This window comes from Acomys minous (genome assembly GCF_964271855.1).
Source record: "Acomys minous genome assembly, chromosome: 3".
In the NCBI taxonomy this organism is placed as follows: Eukaryota; Metazoa; Chordata; class Mammalia; order Rodentia; family Muridae; genus Acomys; species Acomys minous.
The window spans coordinates 93,931,469-93,951,047 of record NC_140485.1 but is presented as its reverse complement, the minus strand read 5'-3'; the positions used below and the strand labels follow the sequence as shown (position 1 = coordinate 93,951,047).

The following is a 19,579-nucleotide window of genomic DNA, read 5'->3' as shown; positions in this document are numbered from 1 at the left end:
TCTTGAGCTTTATATATATGGAAGTGCCCCTTACCCAAGGTGCTCAGTAAACCAGAGCAGAATCTAAGCACTTTCTGTGGTTTCATTAAGCCATTGGTTAGCCTTCTCAGGCATGCAGCAGTGTACCGACCTGCCCACAATCAATGTTTGCAACCTCCCCAGGTAGTCCATCAGCACACGTTATATCCCACTGTGTACACAGGCACCCTGAGAGCGGATTGTACCATAGGGAGTTTCCACTCGATCTGATATGCAGGGGCTGAAGTTAAGTGGCTCTCTTAAGCAAGATTTTTTTTTTCTCTATTTCATCCCAAGCCATAATAATGTGAGCTGAAAGCTAACAACCCAAGGAACAAAGAGTTATACCAAGCCTGCCCCAGTTCATACTTTTACTTATATATTCAAAAGCTACCCAGAGTCATTGAAACGGACGGAAATCTACAAGGAACAGCAGGCAGCCCAAAGCCTGGATCTGGGGTACATGACCTCCTTGAGTGGAGTAGGTTTTAGAATCGGGCACTGCAAATCTATGGGAAAAAAAAAACCCTGGATTCATTCTACTACCTTAAAATATCCCAGTGCGAGCCCCCAGGCCTCTTTAGCATGCATTTATTCAGCTACCCAACATTTTTAGCGAAGCACAAATTAACGGAGTGCAACTTCAAGCCCAGAAAGACGTGTGATCATCTTCTTTTGGCTTCTCTGGCTAACGCCCATAAAACTTCCGACCGCTGCCCCTCCTCTGTTCATCAGCGGGTCTCAAGAAGCCTTTTCAGCAGCCCGGGTCAGACTCCGTGCTGGATGCACGCATGTCGGGAGGAGAGCGGCACATCAGAATGACTTCCTCCTCATTTGCTCAGTGTCCATCCCTCAAATAAACCTGCACACTATCAGTAACAAGGCAAGAAGCTTGCCTGTGACTGGATCAATAAGAAGAACCTAGGTCCCAAATAAATAGATCCCTTCCTGGTCATTTGTTTACCGAACTGCCCACAGTCCAAATAGACAGACTGTGAACTCCAAATGGGCACATCTATCACTGGGTAGCAGCAGTCGCTGGGACACAATGCGGCTGATGCAATCTGACACTGTGGTTAATGTTAAAAGGGAGTGTGCCTCTTAGATGGATTGGATAATTACCGGCAGCTCAGATGAGAAAAAACTTGATTTAAGTGACTAGCATTAGCCATCACCCAGAAAGATAGCCAAGAGATTTACTGCGTCTGAAAATGAACATTCCAGCGGATGGGGCGACGGCCCTATGTACCAATCGGCAGGAAGCTAGTGTCGGATTTATCAAAAGGCCCCACTCTGCGTTCCATTCACCGAGAACACGGAGTCTTGAAGACGCTTGCATTTAATTTAAAGTACTTGATACTATTTAGAAGTTGATACCGATTCTGCATAAATGGTTTGAATTCTTTGTTTGTCCACACAGTCTCCAAAACTGCAGCCCATCAGAAGCCAGAAAGGGTTTGCTAAGTCCTCCTCACTACAACTCAGGCGCCCGTTCTGTCAGTGTGCGGGTCTCCCCAGACGCCAAGGTTTCTCACGCAGTTTTCAGGGGCTCCGGTAAATACAAAGATTTCTGCCTATCGCCCAGGCTTCTGGTGGCATTCTTAGGACACTGTGTCCCGCTTGCCTGCAGAATTTCTGCCCTCGAGCCCTTCTGACCGTCCAAAGAAATCTGTTTTTTTAAGCTTTAAGCCCGCCTACACCTCACCCCGCCTGGCGGAGCCTCCCCGCTCTCCTTTCGGGAGACAGCATTGCTCTCGGAGGCGCCCACTTATAGCGACTCACTAATATCCTGTTCCATATTTCAAAATATGAAAAACCAACAGCAACAGTGGGGTCTGCTGCCCTTCTCTCAGAGTTTCGTGAGGACTCCCCTTCTTTGCTGGGTCTAAAGGGGACTCAGCCCCCCCACCCCCCACCCCCCGCCCCGGCCTCCAAACTGAGGGCCTGCAGAGAGGACTACCTTATAAGAGGAAAGCACCAAGGCCGTCCTCCTGCGGGACAGGTGCCAATCATCAGATCTCGCAAGCTTTGCCATACAGGTAAAAGCAAGGAAAAAAAAAAAAAAAAAAAAAAAAAAACACCGGAACAAGCCTGGCTCCTGACCTCATTTGCTCGCAGGCCAATGTAGCAAACACCAAGCAGAATCAAGTCCTTGGCCCGAGATTCAGGCAGTTAGAAGATACTAATTGCAAGTAGTTTCTTCATGTCCTTCTCCAACCTTTGTGAGTGATAGCCGTTTTGCAAATTAAACCTTGCAGGTGTTTCGAGGGAAGACACTAGACAGGTTAATCTAGATTAGCAGAGCAATTGTTACTCGTTTCTTCTACATTACTGGGTTCCATAGTTAAGTCTGAAACCAAGAAATCTTTTCAAGCTATGCTCAAGTTTAATTTTGTTTTGTTTTGTTTTTTGTTTGTTTGTTTGTTTTTGAGACAGGGTTTCTCTGTGTAGCCTTGGCTATCCTAGACTTGCTTTGTAGACCAGGCTGGCCTTGAACTCACAGCGATCCACCTGCCTCTGCCTCCCAAGTGCTAGGATTAAAGGCATGCGCTACCACGCCTGGCCTCAAGTTCAACTTTTATGAGCAAAACCAAAAAGACAAAAAAAAAAAGAAAAAGAAAAAGAAAAAGAAAAAAACCCAAGCACCTTATGTATAAATAAAATATAACTACAAAAACACATCGAGTGTTTGTTATTATGGCAGTTGCCAGGAAACCTTAATGACATCATCTTGAACCTTTCCAGCTCCAGCATCTCTGACCTTGGCTACATGTCACTATGGCCCATTGGGAGCTGCAACACATACTGAAGAAGAATCTATCTATTCCTATTCCTTTGAGAGGTAAACTGAGGAAGCAACACTTCAATGCTCTTAGGAGTCTGTGTTTACTATGTTTCCAATACCACTCAGAACACTACAAACTTGAGGTCTGAACAAAGAAAGCAATCAATCACCCTTAGTTTACTTTAGCATTTTCCTTCAGTTTCGATTTCCTGATTCATTTCTGGATGCTACCTTAGACAACAGGATATTCATTTCCCATGAAAAATGGGGAAAAAAGATTAAAATAAACGCTAAATGGAAAGGATTGCTATTTGAAGTCTTATTAAGATTATTTTTTTAAAGAGGGATAGTAAAAAGAGCGTTTCGTACTCTGTTGTTTTACGAAGTAAACTTGATACTAAAAGGCTGACCTCAGGCAGGGGAGTTGGCTCAGTGGTTAAGAACACTGTCTGTTCTTCCAAAGGACCCAGGTTCAATAACAACACCCACATGGCAGCTCACAACTGTCTGTAACTTTGGATCTGAAGCATATACATGTGGGCAAAACACCCATACGCATAAGACAAACATAAAATAAACTCAGTCTCTGCATCTCTTGCAAAAGCAGTCAGGAGGCTTTGTAACTTCCCAATTCCTTTATATCTCTCAGATAAAAATGTTCTACTGTGGCCTCAAAAGAGAGCTGGGAAAGAGAGAGCTATTAACTCTCTGAAAAGTTATCCCTGTCTGGAACCCCACTGAAGAGGAGGCAGAAAGAGTGTAACAGCCAAAGGGGATGAAGGGCACCAGGAGAGCAAGCCCCCCCCCGCCAAATCAACTGAGCCAGGCTCACAGAGACTGAGGCAGCAAACACAGGGCCTGCCCGGACCTGCACCGGGTCCTCTGTGTTACAGCTTTCAGTGTAGCGGTTTTGTGGGACTCCCAGTGTGTGAATGAGTGAGGCTCTGATTCCTGTGCCTTCTCTTGGGGCTCTTTCCCTTCTGTTGGTTTGCCTTGCCCGACTTCAATTACATTTTATTTTGTTGTGTGTTGCTGTTGTCGCTTAGAAGTGTGTTCTTTTCGAATGAGAGACAGAAAGGGAGTGGATGGGAGAGGAGGTGGGGGAAACTGGGAGGAGTGGAGGGAGAGAAAACTGTAATCAGAATATATTGTGTGAAAAAAATCTATTTTTAATAAAGTAGGGGGTGAGGAGAAAAGTTGTCCCTGTCTCAAATAATGAGATTGACATGTCATTGCTTACTCAGTGTCCATGGATACATAAGCCCCTTCTACACTGGTTTATAAGTCTTTGAGTTAGCAGCTGAACCTTGTAGAAATTGGGATTTTATAAGATACATTATGAATTAGCACTATACACATCTCAGAGCCAATATCCTACAATGTGTAAACTTGTAGCCGCTGGATTCCTTAAGTGAACACAGCTGTGATTCATGGGCCTCTCACTGCACATTAGCAGGAGCAATTTGCAAAATGCCTGCATGCTTGTGGCAATCCAAATACTTCCACATAAGATTTAAACTCGGTTTAAAATATACTGTAATGGTTAACTTGGCTTCTACTTGCTCACCTGACTTTAAAGTGCCATGCTCTATGAGAGATGAATGTGACATTTTTTCAACTGTCTGAGTTCCCAAAGAAAAAGAAAGCATTGAGAAGCCAATGAAATTTAAAAAGCTCATTTTCATGGGCCTTCATTTTGAGTGTTGGGTTATTTTTATCCTTTTTTTTAGCAGCAATGCCATGCTGCCTGTATGCGCAAGCATTTGTGACGAGTCGAGCACAGGGACCCACGGCACAGCTGTCCAATTTACATTCACAAATGCAGGTGTTGCTCAGACACAAAACAGAGGTCGGCCGCATACGGCTCCTAATTACCTGCCTTGTCTATGAGGGTTTTCCTTTGTAAAGTTATGCATGCAATTTGGGTTCAACTTGGAGGCCATTTTTAGATCCCAGTATGCTATCCAGCAAGAAATGGGCTGTCATTATAAAGCATAATTTACAGCATAGTTAATTTTACATTTAAAAAAAAAAGTCTACTCCATAAGACAAAACTCTATTCTGTACATGCATTATTCGCTATTTTCCATCTACTTCTTGGTATCTAAAAACCCAGGAAGGAGGAAGCTCCTGTTATATAGAAACGGGAAGAATTCCTTCCTGTTTCTAAGTTGATGTTCATAGTTTTAATGATGAAGACTAAGGGCTTCGTTAAATGACATGAGAAGAGATGCAGCTATCTGCCACCACCTACAGCGGGGAACACTCTAGGGCTCATAACAGCCATTCTTAGAAATGGCCGGATGCAGGCCTGGGATCCAATACGAGCCATTAGGAAACCTAATCCCTAAATGAAATGACCACAAAATCCTATCAGTTAACAGAACGGCAGCAGCTGTACTGTTGATAGTAATGCAATAGGATATTGTTTCAGAGATAACACTGGGGGTGGAGGGATGGGGGAGGGGAGAGGGGAGGGGGAGGGGGAAGAGGGAGGGGGAGGGGGGAGGGGGGAGGGGACTGCAGGTACTGTAACAGGTTTACTTCTCTATCTGGAAACACTGAACAGGCAGAGCTTTGAAATGCATAAACAGGAGAGAAGACAGATAATAAGTATGTGCACTAAGGGGCCGCCAGGGCCAGCAGGCAAAGCCGCTGGCTAAGTCAAACCATAGCAACTCCCAAGGTTGGCAAGATGCTGGAGACTCATCCCAGGAGCTCCTCATGGAAAGGAAAGTACAGTGGGCCTCCCCTCAGCACTGACTTCACCTTCTATAGATTCCAAATGCTAGTTCTTACCCTGGTTCCCATTGTCCAGCCTCCAAAAATGTATGTTATGGAAGCTTAAATTCAGTCTAACCTTAAACTGTATCACAATATTTTTAAAACATATGTATAATGTGTATATACATATGTGTGTATATATGTATATGTGCATATATATAATATATGTGTGTGCTTGTGTGTGTGGGTGTTTGTGGGGGGGTGTTTGTGTGTGTGTGCACACACATAGTATATAACAGTATTCAGGACTGCTTTTCCAGTGGCAGCAGACGCTTTTCTTCAAAGGCTTACTACATAGTATAACTGGTATTATCAGGGTTGTGACGAATGCATCTTGCTTGGCCTTACCCACTAGTGGCAGTCAATCAATATTGAGGTCTTTAGCCCTTCAGAATTGTAGAGGCACAAAGAGCCCTGGTATACAGCCATATCCAGTTGAAGAATGCCAAGTATTTTGTTGTGGCGAGTCAGTAGAAATCGCTGGGCTTACTCCTAGGATTGTTATTCTCTGTGCTCAGCATTCAGAAGGGGAGCCCCAGGCTCTTGGAGACCATTGCAGTCCCCTACCGAGGGAAAGGGAACCCCACTCTTGACCATCCCCAAAGACTTCCAGAGAATTCCCTGACTTGCTCCTAGTTCCAGAGACGCGCGTGAGCCTAATCCTTAGAGACTGCTACTAAAATCCTGACCCGCTGAACGCTGCAGCCTAATTCTGCAGGCATTATGGGTTTTGGCAGAATGAATGTGACCCAAATTTGCAGGAGAGATGATTTGCTGCAACGGTGCTTGCGACGCCGCGAGGCATGGCTAGCATTCGGGATTGCAAACGTTGGGTTTTTTTAAAAAGGCAAGTTCTGACTTCAAGAATGGGCAGGTCTTTATCTTGTATGACAGAGAGAGAAATGCAAATGCTTAGCAAAATGTGGGCCTGAATGAAAGAAGCTTTACAGATCAATGAGAAATAATTAAGGGCTAGAAACTGACTCCAGCACTGGGAGGCGAACGGCTTTAGAAGGTCTTTAAGAGTTGGGAAGTTGGTGTGCCGACGTGTCCATGTGCGTGTTAAAATATCATGCATCCCATCAAGAGTGGCTTATACTATTCTAAAAGGCCATTTTCAAACCTAGACTGTCTTTTAAAATAAAAACAAAGTCGGAAGTGTAACTACGGCTCTTCCTGTGTTTACCCACCACACTCTCACGATAGCTTAGGTTAGGTAGTGATTGTTAGCTTAGGTAGTGATTGTTTCCCCTCTTGTCACGATCAATCAACTTTTAACATAGCGTGTCAAGGGAGGATTGACAGTTTTTGTCTTGACTAGACTCTATGAATCAGGTGTTGGGAAAGCAGCGGCCATATTCCCACTGTGGCTGGACTAAAGCCTCTGCAGCTAACGTCTCGCTCTCCTGAGAACCTCCGCCACTTCTCCCTGGTGGGCTCCGGACTGTGCCCTCTTACTGCTGGAAAACCGCCTATGGCTAGGGTACCAGCTGGGACTTCGGCCCTTCCTCAGATTCACTCACCTCTCAGAACTCAAACACCAAGCCAAGAGAAAGTGATGGACAAGTTATGTTAGGATGGGGTTTCTTATTCAAAAAAAAAAAAAAAAAGTTAAGCGTGACAGGAAGAAACAGACAAAACAAAATAAAAACACGCAAAGGGCAGGGCCACAGAGTCATCCCGCTAGGGCTAGGAGGCGCATGCGCACGCGAGGGTGGCCCGCGGCCTCTCTAAGGTGGCTTACCTTGTTTCTTTTGAAGTAGGCTCTCCGGCAGGCCGCAAAGCACTTCTCACTGCAGAAGCTTTTCAGCTCGCTTCCCATACTCAGGGAATAGCGCTTGATTCCCACTTTCTGGCACCAGGCACACATTATTTGTACATTTGACACATCATCTTCTATAATAAAAGTATAAGAAAAATGTTCATATCAGAAGCAAACATCCCTTCATAGTTTAGACATACCCTGACCCTGACAGAGCTCCCGGGGTCGGCTTGCCATTTCTGGACCTCACCATTTTCTGATGGAGCAGAACCACCAATCTTAGGGAACAGGGGTGGAGAGAGGAAAGGTGTTTTTGATTGGTTTTCTCCTTAGGGCCTTGTGTGTGTTCCTGTTTGCCTCCTCAGTCTGCCTGGCCCAGAGCAGCCTTAGTGATAAGGGAAGAATTTGTAAAAAACACACCAAACAGCCAATTTCTTCCTCAAGAGTCCTGTGGAAAATCTTCAAAATGGGCAGGAAGTCAGGCAACAGTCAGGGCCCACAGCACCTCGCAGGCTCCCATCACAGGCCGGCAATGGCCTGATGCTGGCAATGGGCAGCGCAGCGGGCGGTCTCCTACAGTAACCCCCTCAGGGAAACGCAGGCCCATTTAGCTTCGGCTCCATGTGATGTGGTTTCTGGGCCCTGGATGAAGGGTGGTAGTGAGGGTGCGAGAGTCCCGTCAGCCAGACTGGTGTGGGGGAGGGTGCGTGTAACCCTCATCTCCCGGAAGACCCCTCAACCATATCAACAAGGGCGTTTGGGAATATTTCTAATATTTAAAACGCCGCATTTCATTTCCTTTATAAGATAAGAAAAAAAGGTAGCTAGCATAAGCTACCTCGACTGTCACATCATTACTGCCTAAGACAGATGGGCTGCTGAAGAGAGCAAAGAGAACGAGCTAAATTAAATACAGTGTGTAGACCACAATGCAGAGAGTAAGAAGCTACAGTAAGAGTGGGCTGGTGACACTCAAATGACGGAGACTTGGGAAATTTGGTCTCTTTTAGGGAAATGAAAAAAGATAGTAGAAATTCTAAAAAATATTTGCTGCTGCCTCCTGGGAGCTTTCACTGTATCTTGAGTGGTGTTCTCTGTCCTCTTTTTACTCGCTGTCTATCTGCATGTCTAAGTATGTCTGTATGTACATGTCTGAATGTGTCTGTGCGTGTGCATGTCTATGTATGTGTGTGTTTGTGTGCATGTATGTGTTATGTACCTGTACCTGAGTGTACATGTGCATCATATTTGCATGTGCATATCTGTGTGTATGTGCATGTATGTGTGTAGATATATATGTGTATGTATATCAGCTTGTGTATTGTATGTACTGTACATATGTTTATCTGTGTGCACATGTGTGTACATGTGTGTCTGAGTAAGTGTATGCACATGTGTGTCTATGTGCATGTATGTATCTGAGTGTGCATGTGAATGTATACATGCATGTGGGTGTGCCTCTGTGTCTATGTGTATGTGTGCATGTGAATGTGTGTGTGGATTTGTATGTCTGAGTGTGTATGTGCATATATGTTGTATATGTGTCTGTAGGTGTCCATGTGCATGAGTATATCTAAGTGTGTAGTCACATGTGTGTACACATGTGTGAGTATAGCTCTAGTTGCCGCTATTAGCAGCAGTTCTTCTTTATAGACGCTGTTATGTACTAACCCTGACTCATAACTCAAACGTGAATGGGACTCACAAAACCCCCCAACAAACTCAGGGATAGTATGTCTGATTTCTGAGTAAAATCCTCCAAAGACTAATTGCTAAGCAAGGCCTGATCCCTGCATTGTTGACATATTCACGGTTCATAGAGCCTGTCATGCGTTCATTCTCTTTCCAGGGGAAAGATTTGGTTGGAGGCGCCGTGGTCATCAGCCAGAAAAATTAGAAACAAACTAATTTGTAATGCAGTGACATGGCTTCTCTTCCCAAGTGTCCACTCAAACCCACATGCAGTACTTTATCTACCGTAAAAGAATAAACATTGTCATATTAATAACTTGTATTTTTTTCACAAATCACATATTGGAATCTATGACTCATTATCAAACACGGCAGTATAAAAAAGGATCTTTGATGTTAGTAAACATTTTTGATAACATAACATCCTTTAAATAAAGTCATGATATGAATTCAAGTGTAACATAATTACTGCATTGGATGAATGTGTGCTATTCTAAAGGCTTTTATTTCTATTTCCGAGGATTTCTATGCGACACTTATCTGCAATAGGGTACTTTGCATGGCATGAAAAGTTAGCAGAAGCTCTCTTAGTGACCTCAGATAAAGCGTTTTCTTGGACCAGTAATAGTTTTAAACGGCCATCTGTCACTCCTACACTAGCTAGGGCTAATAGTTCATATTGTCCGCGTTGACACGACACCTTAAAATCTTAAGTTCCTAAAAAGGAAGGTGATATCGCAGAGCTCTCACAAAGGGCCCAGTGGCAAGGATCTTGGTTCTGGTGGAATCTGTAAGGAAAAAATGTCACGAAGGAAATCATTTGTTCTCACAGTTTAACAAAGGAGCCCATTTCCCAAGGGGCCAATCAAAGACACACATTCATTTCCCCCTCAGCATTTCTTCCTCTAAATGGTCTTGTTTGAGGAAGAAAACACGCAGTTTTAAAGTCCAGTCTTCTTTTAGCTGCAATGGACTAAAGCAGGGACTAGAAAGGGCAAGGGGCGGGGAAAGGGGCGGGACAATGGGCGGGGCATGGGCGGAGCTGTACAAGGTCGGTCTTAGCCCTCCAAAGGGCCTGGTCCTGAGGAGGGTGCAAGTGCGGGGCCCAACCAGGCCTCCTCCTGCTTCTCTCCACTCACCAGTCACTTGTCAAGGTCTAAATAAAGAGTGGCAAGGAGACTTTCTTACAACAGGACGTAACAAATAAGCACGTTCGTCTCATGAAACAGCCTTACTTTAGTTACGCTGTGGAAAGAGAAGACAAAAGAATTGTGCGCTTTTTGTTTCCGGGGTTGGAAAAGTTCCAGGATCACAGATAGCATCTGTGTTGTGAAATCAGTCGGTATTCCTGCCCACTCTGCTTCCTGCGGGCAAACATTCTGGAAAGGGTCCTGCAGATGTCGCCTTTTCTGCCCTCAAAGTTCTCATCAGCAAGTGACCCAAAGACGAGTCTGATAAGTGGGTTTATGCCAAAAGTTCACAAGAATATTTTCAGTTATGACAGGGATCCCAGCCTCAGAACAGCCAATTGCATTCACTCCACACTCAAGAAACTAAAAAAAAACTGTGATGATTAAATGAATTCTGTCGATCAAAACACAGCTCAGATTCTGCCATCAGAAACAAGGACTTATTGAACGGCTGCCCCTCACAACGAACTTTTCTTAAGAAATGATGGCCAAACTCTTTCAATTGATACATTTCAAACAAAAAACAAAGAAAACCTTGAAGTCGGGTGTGCTAATTAGTTCTTATTGTCAATTTGACACAATCTAGAGTGACAGGGAAGAGGGGCCCTCGCTTGAGGAATTACCTAGATCAGAGTGGCCTGTGGGCATGTCTGCGCAGAATCATCACCATGAATGACTGCGCAGGACGCCCAGGCCCCTGGGGGTGGGAGCCCTGAGGGAGCCAGCGAGCAGCATTCCTCCATGGTTTCTGCTTCAAGCTCCTGGCTTGAGCTCTTGCCCTGACTTCCCTCAACTACAGAGCTGGAAGCATCAACAAAACAAAGCCTGCCCTTCACAACTTGCTTTTGGTCAGAGTATTTTAACACAGCAACAGAAAGGAAACTGGGACACCTGGTAACCGCGTGCGTGCTTTAACCCTGGCAAAAGAGAAGGCTCGGCAATTTAGCTTTTTCCTAAGTAGTTTTTTTTTTTTTTTTAATGTTTTAATTTATTTCTTTTTTTCTTTTTTTTTTTTTTTTTCCTTTTGGTTTTGTGAGACAGGCTTTCTCTGTGTTGCTCTGGCTGTCCTGGAACTCATTCTGTAGAGCAGGGTGGCCTTAGACTCACAAAGATCCACCTGTCTCTGCCTCCTGAGTGCTGGGATTAAAGGTGTGAGCCACCACTGCCTGGCTTTATTTCTTAAAACATCTTCAAACTAGATTAAAATCATATTTTCTACCTTCTATGTAAGGTAAAAGTCTGTGCCATTAGAGACTTGGGATTCTATCATTGAAGATTCATAGGACAGGCTTTTATTATACAGTTTCTTACAGCAATTAGCCTGTATATTTTTCATAATGAACAACATTGCCGCAAAGGCAGAATGTTCACTCAGAGCATTAAATAGCATTCCCAAAGTGAACAATTCGTATACTATAATAAAATTTTCATGTGATGCTGTATAAATATAAATCAGTCAAATATGCATGTTTCAATTAATCATGAAAGTTGGCATCACTTCTTCAGCATTTAATTAAGCAACAGTGTTTGCAGCGCTTTTCTTTCTAATCTAATGCTCAAAGAGCTATAAGATGTTTTCTATTGTGCACTCCAAAAGCAAAGGTCGAGATTAATAACTCTAAGGTGAAATAAAACCTTATTTATTTATTTATTTATTTATATTTCATTCCAGAGAAGTTTTTCTTCCAGGAATGAACATTTCTGTACTGCCTGACTAAAGTGGCTTGAGCAATTGCCTTCTGTGGTGACCTTTTAAAATAAACATGGCATTGGTCAGTGATCTGCTTAGGCCATTTCAAGTGAAGCAGTGAACACATATACTAACTTACTTGATAAGAGCCCAAAGAAAATCAAGAGGGCCTTTCATGGGCCCACAGACGCTTATGCTCTAATTTTAATTGCAACTTTCATGAAAGTCCAAAATTGAGGAAAAACTGGAAAGTGTTGGCTGGTGGTGTTTATCTCCTGCACACAAATAATCATTTTAAGACCTCAAGTATGTTTGAGACATGTTGCAAAGTGGCCTGAAGATACTCCTGTGTGCTCCCCCTGCCATGAAACGAGAGCCTAGGCAGCACTGTTGCCAATCTGTTTGTGGGAACAGCTAATTTACACACAGAATAAAAGGAGGTAGCGTGGCTAATAGACTCATTGTAAAAGCAACTTTTATTCTCCTGGCTCAGTTATTGGCTTAGAGGCTTACTACCTACTTCTGCTAACCTAGGCCTAGTCCTGGAAGCTTCTAGCCTCCGTGCAATCTAACCTACACCTAGGATGTTTTCAGCCTCTGAGACTTACTGCTTAATAAGCTCACCCATACTTGCTCTTACTGAGCTCTGGGATGGCTAGTTCAACTCAGCTGTTCTGGCTCAAACTCTTCTCCCAGCTGACTTATTTAATTTGGCTTCTCTCTCGGCCCAGAATTGCTCTGCTTGGCCTCAAACTAACTCAGCAATCTGCTCTAGTATTCTAGCTTTTTCTCATTTTCTGGCTCATTCCATCTTCACCTGAGTTCTCTCTCTGCAAACCATCTCTCTATTACTGTCCTGGTTAAAAAAAACTGCCTCCTCTCTCTGTAAACTGCCTCTTAAGTAGCTTCCCTTTCCTCTCTCTTCTTGTGAGAGTTGGGAGAATCCTATTCTGCCAAATCTTCTCTGATTCGTCACCTTTTCGGCCACTCAATTAGACATCACTTTCAAACATGGGTGCTTCCTTCTGCAAACTAACTTTACCTTTGTTTGGGATTAAAGGCATGTATTACCACGCCTGTATCTAAGTTTTTCTTTATCTGATACTGGCTCTACACCAGGCTGGCCTTGAACTCAGACCTGTTTGCCTCTGTCTCCTGGATTAAAGGTGAGCTTGTATTCCAGCCAGACCACACACTCCTAAAAGATCTTTGAATATGATCTATTGCCAGAGCAGCCACGTTCTGAGTTAACATTCTTCTACAGCTGATGACCTGCATTTCATACCCAAGACACACATGGTGGGAAGACAAAACAAACTTCAAGTGTTACCTTCCGACTCCTCTTTACACACTTGATATTACACACACACACACACACACACACACACACACACACACACACACGACAGGCAAAACTAGAGTTTAAATTTGATTTTCTTTTCAGTCTATTTACAAAGAAAAAAAATTTCATCTTGGAATGATTCAAGTCTAATAATCTTAAGGCAATCCAAGTTAATAGTCTACAGCAGTGGCTCTCAGCCTTCCTAATGTCACCGCCCAAATACAGTCCCTCAGGTTGTAGTGACCCCCAGCCATAAAATTATTTCTGTTGCTACTTCATAACTGTAATTTTGCTACTGCTATGAATCGTAACGTAAATACCTGTGTGTCTTTCTGGTAGTCTTAAGTGACCCCTGTAAAAGGGTTGTTCCATGCCCCAAAGGGGTCGTGACCCACAGGTTGAGAGCCATTGTTCTACAGGTTCCTGCAGAGACCTATCTACAGCCTACCCCGACCCCCATCTCTGGAAATGAACCCATAAAGAAGCCTGTGCACAACTTGAACCACTATCCCAAAGGGAAAGCACGGGTGCCTATTACTCTGTACTTACTAGCTGCCAGGCACACCCCTCTCCTTTCCATTACTTCATCTTAATCCCAGCCAGGTGGGCACTCGTCTTACCCCGCACTGTGTAGGTCGGGAGAGTGAGTTTAGAGGTGACGAGACTTGTGACAGCTTGCCCAGCAAGCACATACGAAAGCCTGGGTGAGAGCATTCCCCTGACTCCAGAGGCCAAGCCCTTGATCACTGTACCCTAGAGACCAGGGCTTTTCAACGCATGTAAGACAACACGCCATTCACATGTACCTCCCCCTGCGGAAGGAACACAAGCTGCCACTGACTGGCTACTGACAAACACCCAGCTCAGAGACACGCAGGTAGATTTAGCACAAAATCAAAAAGATCAAGTGTCTTTGAGGAGACAGATGGATGAAGTGTTAACCAATGCACGCTGACTGATTTTTTTTTTTTTTAACAAATAAGTTAAAAGCCCACGCTGCGAGCTTTACTCTTCTTATGACTGGGAGACAGATGTGGTGCAAATATTCCATCTGAGCTTGTAGCAGCAAGCTCTGTGTAGACGCTGAGGAGTAAGGCGGCAGCAGAAGGAATGTGTGTTCTGGAGGCAGCTATTCTAACCATGGGCGAACAGCATTTGCACCGCTCTCCTCAGGAGAAGGAATCACAGCGGGGCACAGGTCAGATTGGTTTTCCATGTGGGAAAGGGAGACCACCCACATAGCTAATTTCAAGGGTGGCACTGTGAATGTCTTAGTGTCAAACAACTATCCCTCAGTCGCCCACTAATATTAAACTCAACCACTGGCGAATCATTTATTTGGCTGTATTATAAGTTACTACAAAGTATGCATTTCCCAAAAGCAAAGAGCTTCTGCATGGTTGTAAATCATATTTCTATTTTAGACTCAATGATTTATTTAAAAAACAAAACCAAAAACAAATGTTCACAGGTAAGGGGGGAGTAATGAAGGTTCCAATGAGAAAAGCAAAGAGGCAGAAATGGGAGAAGCAAGAACACACGAAGCCTCTGGCTACTGCTAGGCATGTGGTTTAGTGTGTGTGTGTGTGTGTGTGTGTGTGTGTGTCTGTCTGTCTGTCTGTCTGTGTGTGTCTGTGTCTGTGTGTCTGTGTGTCTGTGTGTGTGTGTCTGTGTCTGTGTGTCTGTGTGTGTGTGTGTGTGTCTGTGTCTATCTGTGCACATCTGTGGAGGCCAGAGGACTTTAGATGTCATCCTCAAAGAACACAGCACAGTTTCTTTGAAGCAGGGTCTCTCATTGGCCTGAGCTCACCATTAAGCTAGACTGGCTATGCAGTAAGTTCCAGGGATTTGCTGTTTACGTCCCCAGTGAGTTACTGGAACCCTACCACAGCTTTTTTAACTGGATTCTGGGGACTTGACAAAGGTCCCCAGGCAATTTACAGACTAGGCTATCTCTGCAACTCTCAGAGTTGTTTTGGATCTCAGCACAGCAGAGATGAAAGGACTAGGGAGCAAGCTCCTGTCAGTAGGACTTGCTAGAGACAAAAAGGCAGGAGAGAAGTCCACTTCTGCCAGCCTCGAGGCGTGACATTCTTTATGCACATATGGTAATAACCCACGTTGCTTCCCTGTGTCTCACCAAAGAGACTGAGGCAGACACTGGTGAAGGTGCCAGTGATGTCCATTGGATGCCCTCGTTTCTCTTCCTCCTTTTACTGAGATTGCCCACTGGAGCTGGGAGAAATGGGGAGTGCCCCCCAGATAGTGATCCTCGGCTCACTACTGCTGTGCTGTACAGAAAGGAAGTATCCGAAGAAATACAGCACATGAGAGGCACCAGGAAGGACAAGAGTCCTCTATGTAATCTGGAGAGGCGCCTGCCTCTCCAGCCACACCCCTCCCACAGGGTGACGTCGGTAGGACTATTTACTGTCGTTGATTAAAAGGAGCAATCCAGGAACTCGTTAGATCTCGCTATCTCAGATTAAGAGTAAAGCCATTGAAATGAATAGAAGCCTCGCTTACAATTATTCTTTAAAAAAAAAATGTTTGAATTAATAGTTGACAAGATGTTACCAAATATATCACCACGCTGCCAGATATTCTGTAATTAATAGATGCAATTTCTTTGTAATTATTACATTAACAATCCACACATGGGTGGATCTTCTAAGTGCCTGAGAAGTTTGCTCTTTTAAGAAGTATCAGAGCTAACAACTAAATATCTACCACCTTGGTAACTGAACTATCATAACTTTCCAAAGAGAAGAGGCTAAATTACTAAAATTGTATGCACGTAGTCCCCATTAAAGGAGTAGATGCAATTAAAAGACAAAGATCCGTTGGCTTGATTCCAAGCGTCCCCCTCAGGCTCACATTTTGAAGCTTGCTCCTCAGCTGGTGGTGAAATCTGGGGAGGCTGTGCACCTGTTATGAGGGAAGCCTAGCTGGTAGAGAGAGGTGGGGGGGGGGGCGGGGGCAAGCCCTGGGAGGCTATATTAGCCCCAGGCTCCCAGCATGCTCTTCATCAGCTGGTTCACTGTGATGAGAACGTTTCCGCCATTCTGTTGTCCTCACCATGGTGGACCCCAACCCTGAGCTGAAATAAATAGAATGTTCCTCCTTTAAGTTGTTTCCGTCAGGCTTTACAGGCTCAGGTTGAAAAAGTAACGAATCCAAAATCAACATATGAGTCTTTGAAGTACCTAAAACATCACAAATTTTCTTTTGAAAGGAGATGTGAGCTAATTTCAAAACACTAAGGTCTGCGCATTGTTCTCAATTGAGTGTCCCTTACCTCCCAAACAAAATCTTCTCATCAGAGAGGAAGATAAATAACTCCCTATTGCTTAAGATGCCATGCATCTGAGGAGTAGTTTCCATGGTACCAGAAAGCACCATGTAAGCTTCCAACAGCCCTGACACCTATGAACCACAACACTGACCACCATGACAGGATAGCCCTGAGGGTGCAATAGTGGCACGCATACCTTGGAGGTAACCAACAGCTCCCTAATTAAATTTAAGACTCACTCAACAGGAGAGAAACTATTCTAGCACTGGGAATCTAGCCAACTACCCAGGACTAGAGAAGCCACAGGTCTTGGAGGAGACCTACATCTACCACTTTACTAATCAAGCACAATCGCATACTATATTCTCAATATTTGTCTTTATACCCATGGCTAAACATAGTCCTCACCCTCCATCCAGCAAGCATCTCTTTGCCATAGAGACCTTTACAGAGAAGCACAACCAAGCAAGATGCAGAGTCATGGAGCCCAATCCCAGTGGATACATTTCCTGAACCCAAGGCTCCTGGACCATTGCAGGGGAGCGGGCAGAAAGACTGTGAAAGCCAGAGGATCCACGAGTTTGCTGTGTGGCTGTGTAACGTCAGAACCACACTCATAAAGTTTCACCAACATCACTGCCTACATCTGAGCCGAACAAGGACAACACCGACAGCCATGCCAGAGAGGACGCTGGAAACCCTGTGAGATCTCAACCCTACACAAGGAGCTACAGGCAACTAAGGAAGGATGAGAGCGTGAGAAACAGTCTTCCCCAGGGAAGACTGGACCAACTTGTTATCCAATTCCAGATGGTTCAGCTCTGAAACCCTACACATACAGGTAACTGTACAGACTGAGCAGGTTGTATTTGTGTATTTAGGAATTTACATACATGCATGTTACAACAACTAATAAAGGAAAGAGGCCACGAGTTTGAAAGTGAGTATGGAGCGATATATGGAACCAAAGAAAAAGAGGAAATGATGTTATTATATTGTAACCTCAAAAACTAAAAGAAGAAAACCCTCTTTACATGCCGACTAAAACTTGATTCCAATAAGTCAGAGAAATGAATGCGAACAGATATTAACCAAAATTACAAAAAAGATAAAATTAAAACTTTTTCATCTTCTAGCAAAACTCTTATAGTTAGTAGCTAACTATGTACTTATCATCCTATGTCATTATAAATAAAGAAACCAGGGGTATGTTTTCTGGAATAATTAGGGGTTTATGAGGACATACTCATGTTAGGTAGCTGACCGGTAAAGGGCATTGAGTTGAACAGGATGTGGCCTTGCTTGCAAGAGAAAAGACAGAAGTGTGTGTGCTTCATGATTCAGCATGCAGGATGCATTACAAAGTAAGAGAGGGGCCAGGGTCATCAGAAGATGTGTGGGGCGCACACTGGGTGAGTGGGATCTTAAAGGGCTTAGAGGGAGAAGGCGCTCAATCAAGGCCAGGAGAGAAAGACAGTGGCAAGCAGGGTTTCCTGAAGACAGCCAGCTGACTGAGGCAGTGCGAAGTGGGTAGGTCAGAGATAATACTGGTGCAGATAGGGCTGAGTAAGGTGTCTCTTGAATGTCACTTTGCAGTGAGAGAGAAGAGGCGCGCCATTCATTACTCCACAGGCACAAGAAGCCCCTGCATGTCTTTCAGTGGGACACGGCAGAGGCAGAGATGGATTATGTAGTCTGGAAAAATCCAGTTCTGCATCTACAGGCCTTGCTAAATAGCATGAGAGCAGCATGTGTCTCGCTCACTGGCTGTGCTTGATAACTAACACATAAGCAACCTCCAGGCATGCTAATTGAATGAATAAGTGCATGTATGTAAGGATGGATGGATGGATGGGTGGATGGATGGATGGATGGGTGGGTGGGTGGGTGGATGGGTGGGTGGATGGATGGGTGGGTGGGTGGGTGGATGGATGGGTGGGTGGGTGGGTGGATGGGTGGATGGATGGATGGATGGATGGATGGATGGATGGGTGGGTGGGTGGATGGGTGGGTGGATGGATGGGTGGATGGATGGATGGATGGGTGGGTGGATGGGTGGGTGGGTGGATGGGTGGGTGGGTGGGTGGGTGGATGGGTGGGTGGATGGATGGGTGGATGGATGGATAGGTGGATGGATGGATGGGTGGGTGGGTGGGTGGATGGGTGGGTGGATGGATGGATGGATGGATGGATGGATGGATGGATGGATAGATGGGTGGGTGGGTGGGTGGGTGGATGGATGGGTGGATGGATGGATGGATGGGTGGATGGATGGATGGGTGGGTGGGTGGATGGGTGGGTGGATGGATGGGTGGATGGATGGATGGATGGATGGATGGATGGATGGATAGATGGGTGGGTGGGTGGGTGGGTGGATGGATGGGTGGATGGATGGATGGATGGGTGGGTGGATGGATGGGTGGGTGGGTGGATGGGTGGGTGGATGGATGGATGGATGGATGGATGGATGGATGCAGGAGAAAGGCGATGAGGTCTGATCCTATAGAGTAACAGTGAAAACAAGTTGGGACTCCACAGTAAAACTAAAACAAGGACCCAAATGTAAGGATGTAAATGACCTGGAAACAATTCGTGTTACAGACAGCTCATATTCCTGTGTTTCTGGTCAAACCAGAGTCATCTAGAGAGTTCTTGCTGGAGACTAACTCTGGAATCAAGTTCAAACAGAATGAAGTTGTTTTACATGTACCAACCCTTCCTTGCTTATTTTTTTTTTCAGCACCTGACAGAGAAGAAAAATAAAAAAGGGAACCCACAAAGTCCCAAAGCTGGACACTGAGCAACCCGAACTTGGAACTCCTAAATCCAAAATGCTCCAAGATTTGAGACTTCTTCAAGGCCAATGTGACACAAGTGGAAACTTCCCTAAGGGGGAGTTGGTCCAAATGTAGAGGCACTAAAATTGCTGTAGTGGCATTCAGTTTAGGGCTAGAAGGTATATGTGAAATGCAAGTGAATTTGGCTTTTAGACTTGTGTGCCACCTCTAGATTGCCTTATTG

The 19,579-nt window shown here is 44.7% G+C and overlaps 1 protein-coding gene across 2 annotated transcripts in view; it reads right to left on the bottom strand.

The window, feature by feature from the left end:
* SOBP (sine oculis binding protein homolog) overlaps window positions 1–19,579 on the bottom strand; it is a 172,954-nt gene that overhangs the window by 110,623 nt on the left and 42,752 nt on the right. For both annotated transcript variants that reach the window (XM_084774446.1, XM_084774447.1), the window contains exon 4: window positions 7,332–7,483. In XM_084774446.1, coding sequence (XP_084630572.1) covers window positions 7,332–7,483 — 152 coding nt within the window. The remainder of the gene's footprint in view (window positions 1–7,331; window positions 7,484–19,579) is intronic.